The following is a 16838-nucleotide window of genomic DNA, read 5'->3' on the forward strand; positions in this document are numbered from 1 at the left end:
CTGCGGCGGCCCGGCGGGCGGGAGGAGCCGGGAACCGGAATGCGGTGATGTCACCGGCCGAGGGAGGGGACCCGGCCCGGGCCCCGGCCTCCCCAGCCTGCGCGCGCCCTACGCATGCGGCCCAGGCTCCGGCCCCTCTCGGCTGCACCGGCTTGTGGATGCGCCACCCTCCCCCCAGCCCCCTGTGAAATGGCTCCCCCACTCCCCACCCCACCCCGCCTCTGTAAACAAGTAGCCGGGAGAGCCGCGGAGGCCTGGGGTTACTCAGGAGGCCAAGCGCTGGAGGATCGCAGTTGGAGGCCAACCCAGGCAGGAAAGATCTGGAGAATTCATCTCCAAAAGGACCATGGGAAAGAAAGCATCTGCACTGGTTGGCCACAGATGGGAGTCTCAGGGACTTTTCTCACCGGGCTGGCTTCAAGGAACCACCATCCTCAGATCTCAATCTCCCGAGTAGCTAGGATGACCGTCTGAGCCGCTAGCAAGTTTTTGTTTTATGCGTGCCAGTATGAAGTCTTGAACTCAGGACTTGAGCGCTGGCCCTTAGCTTTTTTTGTTCAAGACCAGTGCTCTAACATTTGAGCCACAACTTCATTGCTGCCTTTCTGATGTTTAATTGGCCATTAGAGTTTCACAGACTTTCCTGTCCCGGATGGCTTCAAACCACAATTCTTGGATCTCAGCCTCCTGGAAGGCTGAGGCTGGAATGACATGTGTAAGCCTCCAGTGCCTGCTCTTTCTTTGTTTTGAAACACGGGTCTCCCTGCTGTGTTTGCCTGGCACTGCTCTTGAACTCAAGATTCTCCTGTCTTTGTGTCCACAGTATTTGAGATTACAGATGTGCACTACCATGCTCTGCCATCATTGGGATTTCTGCCATCGGGGTTTTGATAAGGGCTGTGTTAAATTTACAGATCACTTTCAGTTGTATTGCTTTGTTAACAGTATCAAGTCTTTCAATACATGAACAGAGATGTCTACTTATGTCTTCTTAATTTCTCTCAGCAGTGTTTTACAGTTGTCATTGTGCAAATCTGAATTAGTCACAATGACAAAATACCTGAGCAATACTTAAAAGAAGAAAAGGTTTGTTTTGGCTCACAGTTTCAGAGGTCTCAGTCCACTGTCACTTGATTCTGTCGCTTTTAAGCATGTGCATGCTGAGGCAGAACACCATGACATAGCAGCATGTGGTGGAAAAGTGGCCAATAGGAAGCAGAGTCTAAGAGCTATGACCTATTTCCTTCCACCAGGCCCCACTTCCATTGGATAAAATAGTCAAAACTAGCCAGGCAGTGGCAGTAGACACCTGTAATCCTAGCTACTCAGGAGGCTAAGATCTGAGGATTGTGGTTCAAAGCCAACCCTGGGCAGAAAAGTCTGTGGGACTCTTTTCTCCAATGAGCAATCAGAAAACCAGAAGTGGCACTGTGGCTCAAGGTGGTAAATCACTAACCTTGAGTGAAAAGGCTCAGGGCCAATTCCCAGGGCCTGAGTTTAAGCCCCACCACCACCACAAAAAAAAGAAAAAAGACTCTCAATGAAGCCAGGTACTGGTGTTTAAGGTTCAAAGCCAGCTCAAGAAGGAAAGTCTAAGAGACTTTTATCTTCTATTAGTCAGAAAAAAGCTAAAGGACAACACCGGGCCCCTGTGTTCAAGCCCCAGTACTCAAATACACACACAAAAATGCAGCCATGGGCTGTGAATGTGGCTTAATGGTAGAGTGCTTGTCTAGCATGCATGAAGCCTGGGTTCAATTCCATAGTACCACATATCAGAAAAAGCTGGAAATGCACTGTGGCTCAAATGGTAGAGCACTAACCTTGAGCGAAAGAAGCTCAGAGACAGTGCCCAGGCCATGAGTTCAAGCCCCCAGACTGGCAAAAACAAATAGAAAACAGACATATGCAATGTATAATAATCAATCTACTCATCAACTCCTATTTCATGTCTTATTACTAATGTATTCCGCTGTTTTCATTAATGCATTTTCAAACTTTAAGTAGATTTATATATTCATTTCCAACATACTATAGCCACATGTCCATTTTATTTTATTGTTTGGTTTGTTTTTTTTTGCCAGTCCTGGGGCTTGGACTCAGGGCCTGGGCACTGTCCCTGGCTTCTCTTTGCTCAAGGCTAGCACTCTGCCACTTGAGCCACAGCACCACTTCTGGCCGTTTTCTTTTCTTTTTTTTAAATTTATTTATTAATTGAACACACATTTTTTTGACAAGGTGTTGTGCAAAAAGGGTACAGTTACATAGTAGGGCAGTGTGTTCCTTTCTTGTGATATCTTTTTTTTTTTTTCCTCTTGTGATATCTTATGCCCTGTTTTTCTTTCCCTTCTCTAGGTCAGGTAGCTGGCCATTTTCTGTATATGTGGTGCTGAGAAATTAAACCCAGGGCTTCATGTATACGAGACGAGCACTTTACCACTAGGCCATATTCCCAGCCCCCCATTTTATTTTATTAATAATTTTTGTTGGTGGTGGTGGTCGTCATGAGGCTTGAACTCAGGGACTGAGCATTGTCCCTGAGCTGTTTTGCTCAAGGCTAGTACTCTACCATTGTCAGCCACAGCACCACTTCCGGTTTTTGAGTGGTTAATTGTAGGTGAAAGTCTCACCAGGACTTTTCTGCCCAGGCTGGCTTCGGATTGCAATCCTTAGATCTCAGCCTCCTGAGTAGCTAGGATTACAGGCATGAGCCACTGGGAACCGTTTATTAATGATTTTTTTTTTTTTTTTTTTTTTTTTTGGCCAGTCCTGGGCCTTGGACTCAGGGCCTGAGCACTGTCCCTGGCTTCTTCCCGCTCAAGGCTAGCACTCTGCCACTTGAGCCACAGCGCTGCTTCTGGCCGTTTTCTGTATATGTGGTGCTGGGGAACCGAACCTAGGGCCTCATGTATCCGAGGCAGGCACTCTTGCCACTAGGCTATATCCCCAGCCCTATTAATGATTTTTAACAGTTATATTTCACTTTATTAAAATTTATGTGGTACCCAGGAATTGAACCCAAGGCATCATGCATGCTAGGCAAACACTCTACCACTAAGCCACATTTCCTGCCCCATATGTCCATTCTGAAAACTGTGAAGTATCAGTATTCCTAGTGGGGCATTGTGGTTCACATCTACAGTCTCAGCTACATAGGAGGCAGCGGTCAGAAGGATCATACTTTGAGGGTAACTCAGGGCAAAGGTAGTGAGATGCTCATATCAACATAGAAGCTGGGTACTGCAGTTCACACCTGTGGGCCCAGCTAAGCAGGAGGCCACAGGTGGGATTACTATCCTATGCTGGCAAACATGCAAGAATGTTATTGAGTGGTTGTATTTGCTCAGATACCCTTTGATCTGTTTCTCTCATTGCATTCTCCCATTGGATTGTGTGTGTGCCAGTCCTGGGGGCTTCAACTCAATGCCTCAAATCTCAGCCTCCTGAGTAGGCAGGATTACAAGGCATGAGCCACCAACACTCAGCCTCCTTATATCTTTCTGCTGTCTAGCATTTTTTTCTCTTTAAGGACTAGATGCTTTGAAGAAATTTTCTCTCCCTTCCTTCCTTTCTTTATTTTTGTCAGCCTTGGACATTGAACTCAGGGCCTGAGTGCTGTCCCTGAGCTTTACTGCTCAAGGCTTGAGCACTACCATGTGAGCCACAGCTCCATTTCTGGTTTATTCACAGACTTTTCTGTCTCAGCTGACTTTGAATTTCAATCCTCAGATCTCAGCCTCCTGAATAGCCAAGATTACAGGTGTCCGCCACCAGTGCCCAACTCATTTTATTTATTTTATTTATTTATTTTGCCCAACTCATTTTAGATTTTCTTTGCATCTCCCTTGGCTCACAGGTAGCTGCTACCTATCAAACAGCCTTTTTTTTTTGCCAGTCCTGGGGCTTGAACTCAGGGCCTGAGCACTGTCCCTGGCTTCTTTTTTGCTCAAGGCTGGCACTCTACCACTTGAGCCACAGTGCCACTTCTGGCTTTTTCTATGTATGTGGTGCTTGTATACAAGGCAAGCATTCTACTACTAGGCCATATTCCCACCCCCCACCCCCACCCGTTTTTATCCAGTCCTAGGGCTTGGACTCACAGCCTGAGCACTGTCCCTGGCTTCTCTTTGCTCATGGCTAGCACTCTACCTTTTGAGTCACAGTGCCACTTCTGGCTTTTTCTGTTTATGTGGTGCTGAGGAATGGAACGCAGGGCTTTGTGCATGTTAGGCATGCACTCTACTGCTAAGCCACATTCCTACCCTCCCACCCCCTTTTGTGATGGTACTGGAGCTTGAACTCAGGGCCTGGGTACGGTCCCATAGCTGATGCTCTATTATTTGAGCCACAGCTCTACTCTGGCTTTCTCTAGTTAGCTGGAGATAAGCATTTCATCAACTTTTCTGTCCAGGCTGGCTTTGGACCACGATCCTCAATTCTCAGCCTCCAGAATAACTGAATTTCAGGTGAGAGCTGCCAGCACCTGGCTATCAGACAGCCTTTAAAGAGAAGAGTACAGGGCTGGCAATATAGCATAGTGGTAGAGTACTTATCTAGCATGCATGAAGCCCTGGGTTCAATTCCTCAGCACCACATACATAGAAAAAGCCAGAAGTGGCGCTGTGGCTCAAGAGGTAGAGTGCTAGCCTTGAGCAAAAGGAAGCCAGGGACAGTGCTCTGAGGCCCTGAGTCCAATCCCCACCTCCCCGCCCCCAAAAGATGAGTACAGGTGGTTTGTCAAGGATCCACAGAGAAATCTCCTTTTTTTTTGGCCTGGGCCTTGGACTCAGGGCCTAAGCACTGTCCCTGGCTTCTTTTTGCTCAAGGCTAGCACTCTACCACTTGAGCCTCAGCACCACTTCTGGCTGTTTCCTATATATGTGGTGCTGGGGAATCAAACCCAGGGCTTCATGTATACAAGGCAAGCACTCTTACCACTAGGCCATATTCCCAGCCCCGCACAGAGGAATCTCATTCAACTCTTGGCCACATGGAGCCCAAGAAATCTGCCCAAGGATGTCCAGCACTTGCAAGGTGATAACCAGACCCTAACCCCATCTAAGGGAGAGGACCCTTGGTCCTAAGTGACATGAGGCCAGGTGCAGGCTCCCCACAGCCTTTGTGACTCGGGAGGCTGAAGTGTGGGAGAAGCATTAGTCACCCACGACTAGGAAGTTGGGTGCAAACACTCCCAGTGAGTGACCCTAAGTCTCAGTTGGAGCTCTCCATCGCTTCGAGGTCCTAGGCTGCGTCTCAAAAGCCCCAGTTCGAGGAGTTTCGGGAACCTCCAGAGACAAGGTCAGAAGCTTTTGGAAACATCTGGGGCACCATGATCGGGCCTCGAACTACTGGTATTTCACCAGGGCCACGTTTCCCGCCAAATCTTGAGGCCTATCCAAGATGACTGGAAAATGGCCAGAGAGACGTCGTTGAAAGGAGCCGAACGCCGCTCGGGACTTCCCGGAGTCTTCTAGAGAGATCACTCAGTTCAGGAATTTCGGACTCCCATGCAGATCTTGGGCAACACCATCATGATCAAGGCAACTGGTAGTCCACCCTCCGCTCGGCAGTTTCCGGAATTGTTCGGGATCTGCCCGAGCTTCGCGCCCTCTGGCGGCAGCCCGGCGGAAGAGGCGCGTGCGTCCGCGCGCGCAGACGCAGTTGCCAGCGAGCCGGCGGCCGTTCGGGACCGGAAGTGGTTGCGCCTGACGTCACTTCCGGCGGGTGACGGTGCGGACGGGTCAGGAGCGTAGAGGCGGCGGCAAGATGGCGGCGCCTGAGGAGCGGGATCTAACCCAGGAGCAGACCGAGAAGCTGCTGCAGTTTCAGGTAGCAGCGAGTACTCGGTGCAGCAGATGCCGCCGCGCGCTGCGGAGTGGGCCCTCCGCGGAGCGGAGCGTCCCCCTCAGTTTACGGTCGGGCTCTTCCTCAGACGAGCAGGCGGCCCTCTCCCCTCCCCCCTCCGTCGGACGCCAACTGTCCCCGATTTTCCCCAGTCCCGAAGCCTCTCTGGGTCGGCTCCCCCAGCCTTTTCCTGCCGTCGCCGTCCGCCAGACCCTCAGTGAAGTCCCCTTCCCTCGCTCCCCTTAGCGCTGCCTTCCTCACTCATCTTTCTCGCCCTGGCGAGACCCGTCTCTGCCCAAACGACTCCGATATGCCAGACATGCCTCTAATTCCCGCCCTCCACTTTGGGCGTCAGCGTGGGTCTCCGAGCACACCTCCGCCGGCTGTCCCGTCCCCACAGACGAGGGAACCGTGGGACTCTTGGATCCTAGAGCGTTGGTTGGGAGGGGTGTGTTTTCAGAGGGAGGCAGGCACCTTCATCCAGGCCTGTCCCACGCCCACCCTTAGGACACCCGTACAGACCCCGTGCCACAGCCCAAGCAAGGCTCGGCCGCGGCTTCTGACGCCGTCTGGTACTTGGAGCTCACTCCTGTACTTCTGAGTAGGGTTGGGGGGCAGCAGCTTGTCAGGAATCTGCTGGCCTGTCAGTGGCATCAAGCGCCTAACCGCTGAGCTGCAGAATCTGGTTGGAGGAAACTAATACCGGTAGCCTTTTTTCATGCCGATACTGGGACCCGAACTCAGGGCTTTCAAGCTCTCGCTTGTTTTTGTTTTTGCTTTAGGCTAGAGCTCTACTACTTGAGTCACACTTCCACCTCCAGCATATATGTATATATGTATGTATACATGCATATATTTTGCTGGTTATTTGTCAAATAAGGATCCTCACGCCTCAGCCTCCTGAGTAGCTAGAATTATAGGCCTGAGCCACCCACCAAACCCTCTTTTTTTTGGTGTGTGGGGGTCGGTCGTAGGGCTTGAATTGTGGCCCTAGGCACTGTCTCTTGAGTTCTTCAGCTCAAGGTTAGTGCTCTACCACTTGAGCCACAGCACCACTTCCAGTTTTCTGGTGGTTAATTGGAGGTAAGAGACTCAAGGCCTTTCCTGCCCGGGCTGGCTTTTGAACTGCGATCCTCAGAGCTCAGCCTCCGGAGTAGCTGGGATTATATGTATGAGCCACCGGCATTGGCCCCAAACCCTCTTGTTAATCAGTTTTTTGTTCTCTCTGGAGTACATACCTTCTTAAGGTTTCAGAGTTGCAATGAATTTAAGGGTGTGAACTGCAAAGTGTCCAAGCATTAATATGGATTTAGCAGTATTACTATTCAGCAGTATTTTTTTTTAAATTTTTTAGTGTGTTCTTGGTACTGGGGCTCAAACTCAGGGCCTGGGTGCTGTCCCTTTGCTTTTTCTCTTTGGGTTGGTGTTCTGCTACTTAAACCACAGCTCCACTTCCAGCTTCTAGCTGGCTTCCAACCGTGATCAGATCTCAGTCTCCTGAATTGCTAGGTTTTATGGGCATGAGCCATTGGAACTTGGCTTTGGCAGTATTTATGAACCTTAGTACTCATACACTACTATGTAGAACACTATTTATTACATATTCACCATAGTGTAAGTACTCTGCTAAGCAAGTAGCACACACATCTCATTTAACACTAACAACCCTACCAAGTTCATACTATTACTCGTACAGATGAAGGATATAAGGCGTGGGTAATATGCATAGAGAATACAACTAGTAATTAACCTTCTAAATGATGGCACCAGATTTAAAGCTAGGCCCATCTTCCCAAAACCTTTCCTAAACTTTTAACTTCTCTGCTGTACAATCTTTATAAATCTTATGATATATGCAATGTTAATTTTGTGCATATGAGTTCTTGGCCTTTCTGTAACTTCACTAGATTTCACTGTTAATTTTGAGATGTTCCACCCTCCAGTTGTGTTGGGAGTGTATAAATGAAATGGTAAAATGCTATTAGAAATATAGTTCATGTTGTTGTTACTATAAAATAATGTACATAAGTTTCATAAGTCGGGCAGTGAGTACATTTCTTTCTGAACAGTGTCACCCCTTTCTTTTCTCTCTCCAAAGCTGATGATTTGATTGGCATTTTTGGAATGAAATTGACCCAGTTCATTGAAATGAACGAATTAAGTTCCCAGCAGATACTCCGCTTCAGCTCATTGTAGACCACTAGTTTCAGAGTTTTAACTTTGGCAGAAGATTTTTACCCTTTATGGTTCTTCAGGATCATGCCCTGTGTTGTATAAGTATTAGTCCCTGTACTGGGACTTGAACTCTGGGTCCTTCAGCTTTTATTTCTCTCTCTCTCTCTCTCTCTCTCTCTCTCCATTCCTGGAGCTTGAACTCATGGCCTGGGCACTGACCTTGAGCTTCTTTTGCTCAAGCCTAGCTAGCACTCTACCACTTGAGTCACAGCACCACTTCTGGCTTTTTCTGTGTATGTGGTACTGAGGACCCGAGCCCAGGGCTTCATGCATGCTAGGCAAGCAATCTACCTACCACTAAACCACATTCCCAGCTCTCCTTCAGCTTTTTTGCTCAAGGCTAGTGCTTTATCATTTGAGCCACAAAGTTAATGAAGATTTATAAAATTGAATTTGTTGAGGAAGCATATTTTACATTTGTGTGTTGTATAAACAGTCATGATGGTCTGGGATGTAGCTCAGTGGCAAAGTGCTTGTCTAGCAAGTGCGATGTCCTGGGTTCGATCCCCAGTACCAAAAAAGAAAAGAAAAAAAAAAAGTAAACATTCATGATGAGATTTATGATAGGACTGTCATTAAACCTCTGTATTGATATTCATTGACTCATTCATTCTTTTCTGTGGGAACCAGGACCTTGTTCTTGCTTGACTTGCTCCGTTTGCTTGGCTTGCTTGGTTGACAATCTACCACTTGAGCTGCACCTCCATTTCTGGCTTTTTGCTGGTTAATTGGAGATAAGGGGTTCTTGGGCAATAAATAAGTAATTATTTAAAAAATAATAAAAAGAGGGGCTGGGAATATGGCCTAGTGGCAAGAGCACTTGCCTCGTATACATGAAGCCCTGGGTTCAACTCCCCAGCACCACATATATAGAAAATGGCCAGAAGTGGCACTGTGGCTAAAGTGGCAGAGGGCTAGCCGTGAGCAAAAGGAAGCCAGGGACAGTGCTCAGGCCCTGAGTCCAAGCCCCAGGAAAGGCCAAAAAATAAAAATAATAAAAAAATAAAAAGAGGCTCTTGGATTTTTCTGCTTGGGTTTGCTTTGAACCATACTCTCCAGATCTTAGCCTCGTGAGTAGCTAGAATTCTAGGCATGAGCCACCATTGCCCAGCTTTTTTTTTTTTTGCCAGTCCTGGGGCTTGGACTCAGGGCCTGAGCACAGTACTGTCCCTGGCTTCTTTTTGCTCAAGGCTAGCACTCTGCCACTTGAGCCACAGTGCCATCTCTGGCCGTTTTCTGTATATGTGGTGCTGGGGAATTGAACCCAGGGCTTCATGTATGTGAGGCAAGCACTCTTTGCCACTAGGCCAAATCCCCAGTCCTTGCCTGGCTTTTTGAAACCTCCTGGCAAGACTGTAAAACAGAGTTGAGCACCAATTGTTTAGTTTTCTTGTTGGTCACGGAGCTTGGGCCTGGGCACTGTCCCTAAGCTTTTCTGCTCATGGGTAGAGCCACAGCTCCACTCTGGTTTTCTGGCGGTTAATTGGAGACAAGAGTTTCACAAACTTTCCTGCCCAGGCTAGTTTTGAACCTCCTGAGTAGCTAGGATTACAGGTATGAGCCACCAGCTCCCGGTAGCACCATTTATTAATGAAGAAATAAGTAAGAGGGGTCAAATGATCTGCACAAGTAATGTGTGGCAAGGATTTACAAATGTTATCTTTATCTATAGTCACATTATCTGTGATTGTATGAAGCCAGATGGATGACATGAGAGTATCTAGGAAGACAGTAGTGTTCATATGATACTTCATATAGAGCTTAGAGTAAGAGCAGTAGGTGGAGGATGAAGGATGGCTTAGTTACCAGTTGTTGAATAGCTGCTGTGCCTTAGACATAGTGTTAGATAATTCAGAATCATTGCTTATTTCATACAGTAGTCCTGTAAAAGAGTGTATGTGATAGGCCTGCTATCAGTGAGGGAACAGATCTACTGGTGGATTTGCTCAAGTTCCTTAAATTATCTAGTAGTTGACTGCTAGTGGATCTGGATCTGGGTCTGGACTCTTGTCTCTCTACCTTGCTGCTTTGAGGGAGGGAGAGAATTTCAGCTGGTTGTGGGCAGGAGAATATTTAATGCTGATACACAGGTTGCACACTGGGGCAAAAGGGAATGTGTTGAGTGTGACTGCTGTGATAGATTTGGAGAACTGGGAGTGGAATATCAGACTGCATGCTGGGTGCTGGTGGCTTGCACCTATAATCTTAGCTACCCAGAAAGCTGAGATGTGAGGATCACCATTCGAAGATATATTGGGCAGGAAAGTCCATGGGACTCTTAACCTCCAATTAACCACCAAAAAGCCTGAAGTGGAGCTGTAGCTCAAGTGGTAGAGTGCCAGCTTTGAGTGAAAAAGGTAAGGGACAATACGTAGGCCCTGAGTTTGAGCCACAGGAGTGGCACAAAAGGAAAATAAAACTACTTTGGAAGACTGAAATAGCCCCAGCTTCTGGAGGCCTTTCAACTGTGCAGACTGTTTCAGTATAATCCGAAGGCATAGGGAGGCATGAAAGATTTTATTCAAGAGAGGCAACACCAGGTTTTGAGTTTGTATCACTGACAGCAGGCGTGTGCTCAGATTCTCCATACCTGTCAAGAGAATACAACAATGCTAAGATACTTAGTGAAAGTAAAAGATTTTAGAGGGCTGGGGATATAGCCTAGTGGCAAGAGTGCCTGCCTCGGATACACGAGGCCCTAGGTTCGATTCCCCAGCACCACATATACAGAAAACGGCCAGAAGTGGCGCTGTGGCTCAAGTGGCAGAGTGCTACTAACCTTGAGCGGGAAGAAGCCAGGGACAGTGCTCAGGCCCTGAGTCCAAGGCCCAGGACTGGCCAAAAAAAAAAAGATTTTAGAAATCTCAAATTTCCAGTTTCATCTTGTGACACATGATTTGGATCAAAACTCCTAAGGTGTATTTTGGTGTTTTTTTTTTGCTCCAGCCCTGGGGTTTGAACTCAGGGACTGGTCCCTGTCCCTGAGCCTCTCTGTGCTCAAGACTAGTGCTCTACCACTTGAGCCACAGTGCCATTTCTGGCTTTTCCTGTTTATGTGGTACTGAGATATCAAACCCACGGTTTCATGCATGCTAGGCAAGTAAGTACTCTGCCACTAAGCCACATTCCTAGCCTGTTTCTAAGTTTTTGTTTCCTATAGTTTTCCATTTCTTGTGTTTGGAGCCAGTTGATTTTGAGTAACTAGTGAAGACAATTGTTTTAGGTTACTTCAGGCTTTTAGATTTATCCAGCTTTTTGTTGGGTAGAGATAAAAGTCTCATGGACTTTCCTCCCTTGGCCAGCTTTGAACTGTAACCCTAAAACATCGGCCTTCTGAGTAGCTAGGAATTATGGATGTGAGTCACTGGTGCCCAGCTAGGGCTTTAAGCTTTTTTGCTTAAGACTAGCCTTCTACTACTTGAGCCACAATTCTGCTTTTGGCTTTTTGTTGTTGTTGTTGTTGTGGGGCTTGAACTGAGGGCCTGGGTGCTGTCCCTGAGCTCTTTTGCTCAAGGCTAGTGCTCTACCACTTTGAGACACAGTTCCATTTCTAGTTTTCTGGTGGTTAATTGGAAATAAGAGTCTCATGGACTTTCCTTCCCAGGCTGGCTTTGAACTGCATAGTCCTCAGATCTCAGCCTCCTGAGTAGAGAGGATTTCAGGCATAAGCCACCAGCACCCAGCTCTCCGAAATATTTTTTGATGTGGTTGAATTTGTGTATGTAGATAAAAGTGTCAGCTGTTACTAGAACAGTTATGCAAGTAGTAAAATCACCAGGATGAAAGAAGAATTGCAAAGATTGTTAGGGATCCAGGAGCTAAAATTTTAGAGAATTGAATGTAATGACTTGGAGTAAGCAAATGACTCTTACAAGGGAGAGACAAGAGAAAGGTTGGTTTATTAAGACACCACTTAAAACAGTTGGGCATATTTGCAAAGATGCATAGTGCTGTTGATGTTGCACTGATGATGGGATTGGAAGCAGGCTTTTTGTTTATTTGTTTTGTTTTTGTTGCCAGTCCTGGGGCGTGGACTCAGGGCCTCAGCACTGTCCCTGGCTTCTTTTTGCTCAAGGCTAGCACTTGACCATTTGAGCCACAGTGCCACTTCTGGCTTTTATCTATATATGTGGTGCTGAGGAATCGAACCCAGGACTTCATGTTTACAAGGCGAGCACTCTACCACTAGGCCATATTCCCAGCCCCAAGGAATCAGGCTTTTTAATCTTTTATTAGCTGGCTAATAATGGGGACAGGCTTTTATCAGGTTACTGGGGATTTTGCTGATTGGCCATCTCCCTTTCCATGGACCCTTTTGACTGGCTGTCTCTTTTCCTTCCATGCTTTGAATTTAACACAAGGTAAGTCTTGAGAGCCCAGTTTTTACATCTGTATTCCAGGTAGTCCCTTTCACAGGCTTGACTCATTTTTGCATTCTACTTGGCCTGTTACATGCCCTTCTGGCAAGTATATCTAAAGCATTGGCTACTTTTTTTTGTTTTGTTTTTGTTGGTCCTGAGGCTTGAACTCTGGGCCCAGGTGCTATATCTGAGCTTCTTTTGCTCAAGGCAAGCACATTCCCACTTGAGCTACAATGCCACTTCTGGCTTTAAAAAAAAAAAAAAGTTTATTGAGCTAAGAGTGTCATGGACTTTCCTGCTGAGGCTGGCTTGGAATCATGATCCTCATATCTCAGCAAGTGTCATGGACTTTCCTGCTGGGGCTGGCTTGGAATTGTGATCCTCAGATCTCAGCCTGCCGAGTAGCTAGGATTACAGGCATGAACCACTGACACCTAGCAGCAGCATTAGTTACTTTGACGGGTCTTTATAGATCAGAGAAGAGAAATAATCATTTTTGTTTCATTTTTGCCCCTATGCCTGATGTGATCTTGAGATGAATTATCAGAGATATGAGTTGGATTAATTTTTTTTCCCTGTCAATTGTGGAGCTTGAACTCTGGGCCTGGGTGCTGTCTCTGAGCTCTTTTGCTCAAGGATAGAGCTGTACCATTTTGAGATATAGCACTACTTCTGGTTTTCTTGTGGTTAATTGGTGATAAGAGTTTCATGGGTTTTCTCCTGGCCTGGCCTGGCTGGCTTTGATCCACAATCCTCAGATCTCAGTCTCCTGAATAGCTAGGATTACAGTGTGAGTCACTTGCCCCCAGCTAGCCCTTTTGTTTTTAAGAGGCTGTGAATGTCCATACATAGAGAGGGCCATCTGGGATTTTATGCACCTATAGACATACTTGTTAGTAGAAAGATGGAAATTCTCCTGGCATGCTTATATCTGTAAGCATGAATATCCATAAGCAAGAATGCAATGCTAAAACACAGGCCTGTCTACTTATAGATTCATATTTCTTTTTTGTGTGTGTGCTGGTACTGGGGCTTGACCTCTCCATCTTGCTCAGCTTTTTTGCTCATTGCTCCTTTTCTACCACTTGATCTGTACCTCCACTTATGGATTTTTTGCTGGTTATTTGGAGATAGGAGTCTCTTGGATTTGTCTGCCTGGGTTTGCTTTGAACTACAATCCTTAGATCTCATCTTCTTGAGTAGGTACCAGCACCCTGCTTAAGATTCTTTGTTTAAATAATCAAACTTCTAAGTCTTATTTACAAGCCAAGACAACCACTTACATTTTAAACAGACTACCTGTTCTTTCTTTTGTCCAGAGACTGAGAATTCCTGAATTGCCTACTAATTTTAATTAGACCTGATTGAGACGTAACAAAGAACAGTTTTTATATATTAACTTTGTAATAGCAGTTTAAGAACCATCCTAAACATACATATATACATCATACATAGACGTCCATGCATACACACACAAAAAGTTTTAAAGTAGGCTAGGCACCAGTGGCTCCCACCTGTAATCCCAGCTACTCAGGAGGCTGAGATCTGAAGATCCTGGTTAGATGCTGATCCACACAGAATAGTCTGCGAGACTGTTATCTTGAATTAACCACCATAAAGCCAGAAGGGAAGCCGTGGCTTGAGTAGTAGAGCTTCAGTCTGAGCACAAAAGCTAATAGTCAGACCTAGACCCTGAGTTAAAGCCCTAGGTCTGTCACGTGCACACATACATACACACACACACACACACACACACACACACAGAGCTCGGCATGCTAAGACTGAAATATTTAAAATTTGTTATTTTGGAATTTGGAAGACAAATGCAGGTTTTGCCCAGAGTGAGCTAGTGTGAAAAATGAGTCCTTTAAACAGTATATTACAGTATTTTAGATCTTTTCATCATGGGCTAATCAGGATTTTTGTAGGTAGTAACAAGATGGTAAGGACTTTGGACCTATTATTCTAGTGGCTGATGGTACCCTGGCATCATCCAGGCAGAGACGGCTTTTATGGCATCTGGTTACTGGAATAGGCAACCACAAGGTTTTTCTGAAGGGTTGTCAGATGGACCAAAAAGCCATATACACAACATATAAGCACAAACCAGACACAGAACACAAAAATAAAAATTTGGAGGTGGGTGGGTTCCCATAATCTAGAAGTGATGGAACCAATTTAATGACTTTGTCCCAGAAATTTAGAGAGCAGTTTATTTCTGAATGGTTGAGGTGGAAGATAAGACAAATGGCAACTTAAACATACCATCTGGACTTTACCCACCAGCACTAAACTGAGGAGAGCAAAAGACTTTTCCCTTGTAAGAAGCATAACAACAAAGTCTGTGTAGAGTGGAGCCAGAGAAGCACAGAGTAGAAGGTTTCCAGAGGGAAAAAAGAGAGAGGAACATTACTTTCTCAGGAAACATACCAAGAGTAGGAAAGGATCCACTGGACTTTGATGGAGCTTTAAATGCTTGTCCTCATCTGGTATGTGAAGAGGATAGAAAATTGGAGTTCTCCACATAAGGCAGAGTGGTGAATGGCTTGAAGGATTGGAAGGAGAAGGCTTAAAGACAAGGACAGATGCCTTGGAAGAATTGCAATTTGGGGGAGGGCTAGGAACCATTAGGGCCATGAGAGTGGCACCAGGAGAGCAGGATCATTATGAATATCAAAGGAATTTTCAGATACATTTGATGTCCCTCCCAGAGGGAGAGCCTGGACATAAGGAACCTCAGACTATTTAGAAAAATTAAGGCAGAAAAGATAAAAGTTCTAAAATGATGCTTCGCCATCTGACTTTTTACAGAGGAAGCTGGGTGCTTGTGGCTCACCCTTGTAATCCTAGCTACTCTGGAGGCTAAGATCTAAAGATTGCAGTTTGAAGCCAGCCCAGGTAGGAAAATCTGCGAGACTCTTACCTACATACAATTAAGCACCAAAAAGCCAGAAGTGGAACTACAGCCCAAGTGGTAGAGTAGGTGCCAGCCATGCAAAAAAGCACAGAGAGCGCGCCCAGGCCCTGAATTCAAGCCCAAGTAGCGCACCCCCCAAAAAAGTTCTAGCTAAAGATGAAAGCCTAGCAGTGATCACTTTGTGGAATGATGTGTGTGGGGAGGGAGGTGGTATAGAAGTTTAGGCAAGCCCTCTGCCACTTGAGCTACAGTTCCGGCCTGTGAATGGATGTTCCATTTCGACTGCATATTTCCTATAAAGTAAAGCTGTGTGGTGGAGAGAACAAAGATCTGTTTTTTTGCCAAGTTTCTCTTTGGGAGTAACTGAAAACAAAGCTTAAAAAATATGCATGCTCACAACTTGGAGCCAACCAGACAATTGGAATTTAGAGTACTTTAATCTCTACTAAGATGGAAATACTTAGATCACATATATATTGACAAGTCATATCATTGTTCAGAGTTAAGATGTAGAAAGAGAACTTGTTAGGAAAGCAAGATGACCCGAGTTTCCCAGTCTTATCCAAATAGTTCATTAATACTGTCTAGTTAAACTGCTACCCCATACATGTTGTTTATGATTCCCTCCTTGAATTATACTTCCAACGGCTAGATTGGGGATTACAGTGTTTCTAAAGCTGGTTGCCCAGTGACTGACATCCCCTTCCTATCTTCCGATGAGTGTGGAGGAAGTTAGAACAAATTTGCATGGAGTAAACTAGAGGTGAGAATAGATCACTCTGTCTAATACCCCCTGATAATATGTGTGCGCGCACATACACTTGTGTACTTGTGCTGGTCCTGGGGCTTGAACTCAGGGCCTGGGCACTGTCCCCAAACTTATTTTGCGCTCAAGGCTAGTGCACTACCACTTGAGTCCTAGCTCTACTTCTGGTGTGCATTCTGTGTGTGGGGTGGGTGGGTTGTAGTTTATTAGAGGTAAGAGTCTCACTTATTTTCATGCCCAGGCTGTCTTTCCACCATGATTCTCAGATCTCAGCGTCCTGAGTAGCTAGGATGACAGAGGTGAGCCACCGGCACTAAGTACCTGGTTTCTCTGTGCATTTTAGTAGAGATTGGGATTCAAGTGTTTGGGGTTTTTTTTCAAAGGTAAATATTGCCCTTCTCACTAGTGCTGTCTATCCTCAGTTATGCTTTTTGGCAAATTGATGTAGTCCTAAGGAAAGAAGTCATTTCTTGAAAGGGAGTTATCTCTAAGGGGGATTAAGGAAGGAGGAAAAATGAGGTAGAAGACATAGGGCTTCTGCTAGTATGTATACTCCCCTGGACTCAGTCTCCGAACAGGAAGGACACAGATCAAGAGCAAGGAATATTTTACAGTAAGATCTACTCAGTTGAACCTGTCTGGTGGAGGATGGGTGGTAACAATTGATGATTTTGGACATGTGGCCCCAAGAGAGTTGGGAGCTAAAGTTAACATT

General features: G+C 46.0%; 1 protein-coding gene across 2 annotated transcripts in view; it reads left to right on the forward strand.

The window, feature by feature from the left end:
• Window positions 1–5728: 5728 nt before the first annotated feature.
• Window positions 5729–16838, forward strand: part of Faf2 (Fas associated factor family member 2) — a 56253-nt gene continuing 45143 nt past the window's right edge. For both annotated transcript variants that reach the window (XR_007209179.1, XM_048334388.1), the window contains exon 1: window positions 5729–5829. Coding sequence is in view for 1 of the 2 variants with exons in the window: in XM_048334388.1 (XP_048190345.1) it covers window positions 5767–5829 (63 nt within the window). In the remaining variant the exon portion in view is untranslated. The remainder of the gene's footprint in view (window positions 5830–16838) is intronic.

The sequence above is a fragment of the Perognathus longimembris genome, chromosome 25 (assembly GCF_023159225.1).
Source record: "Perognathus longimembris pacificus isolate PPM17 chromosome 25, ASM2315922v1, whole genome shotgun sequence".
Lineage (NCBI taxonomy): Eukaryota > Metazoa > Chordata > Mammalia > Rodentia > Heteromyidae > Perognathus > Perognathus longimembris.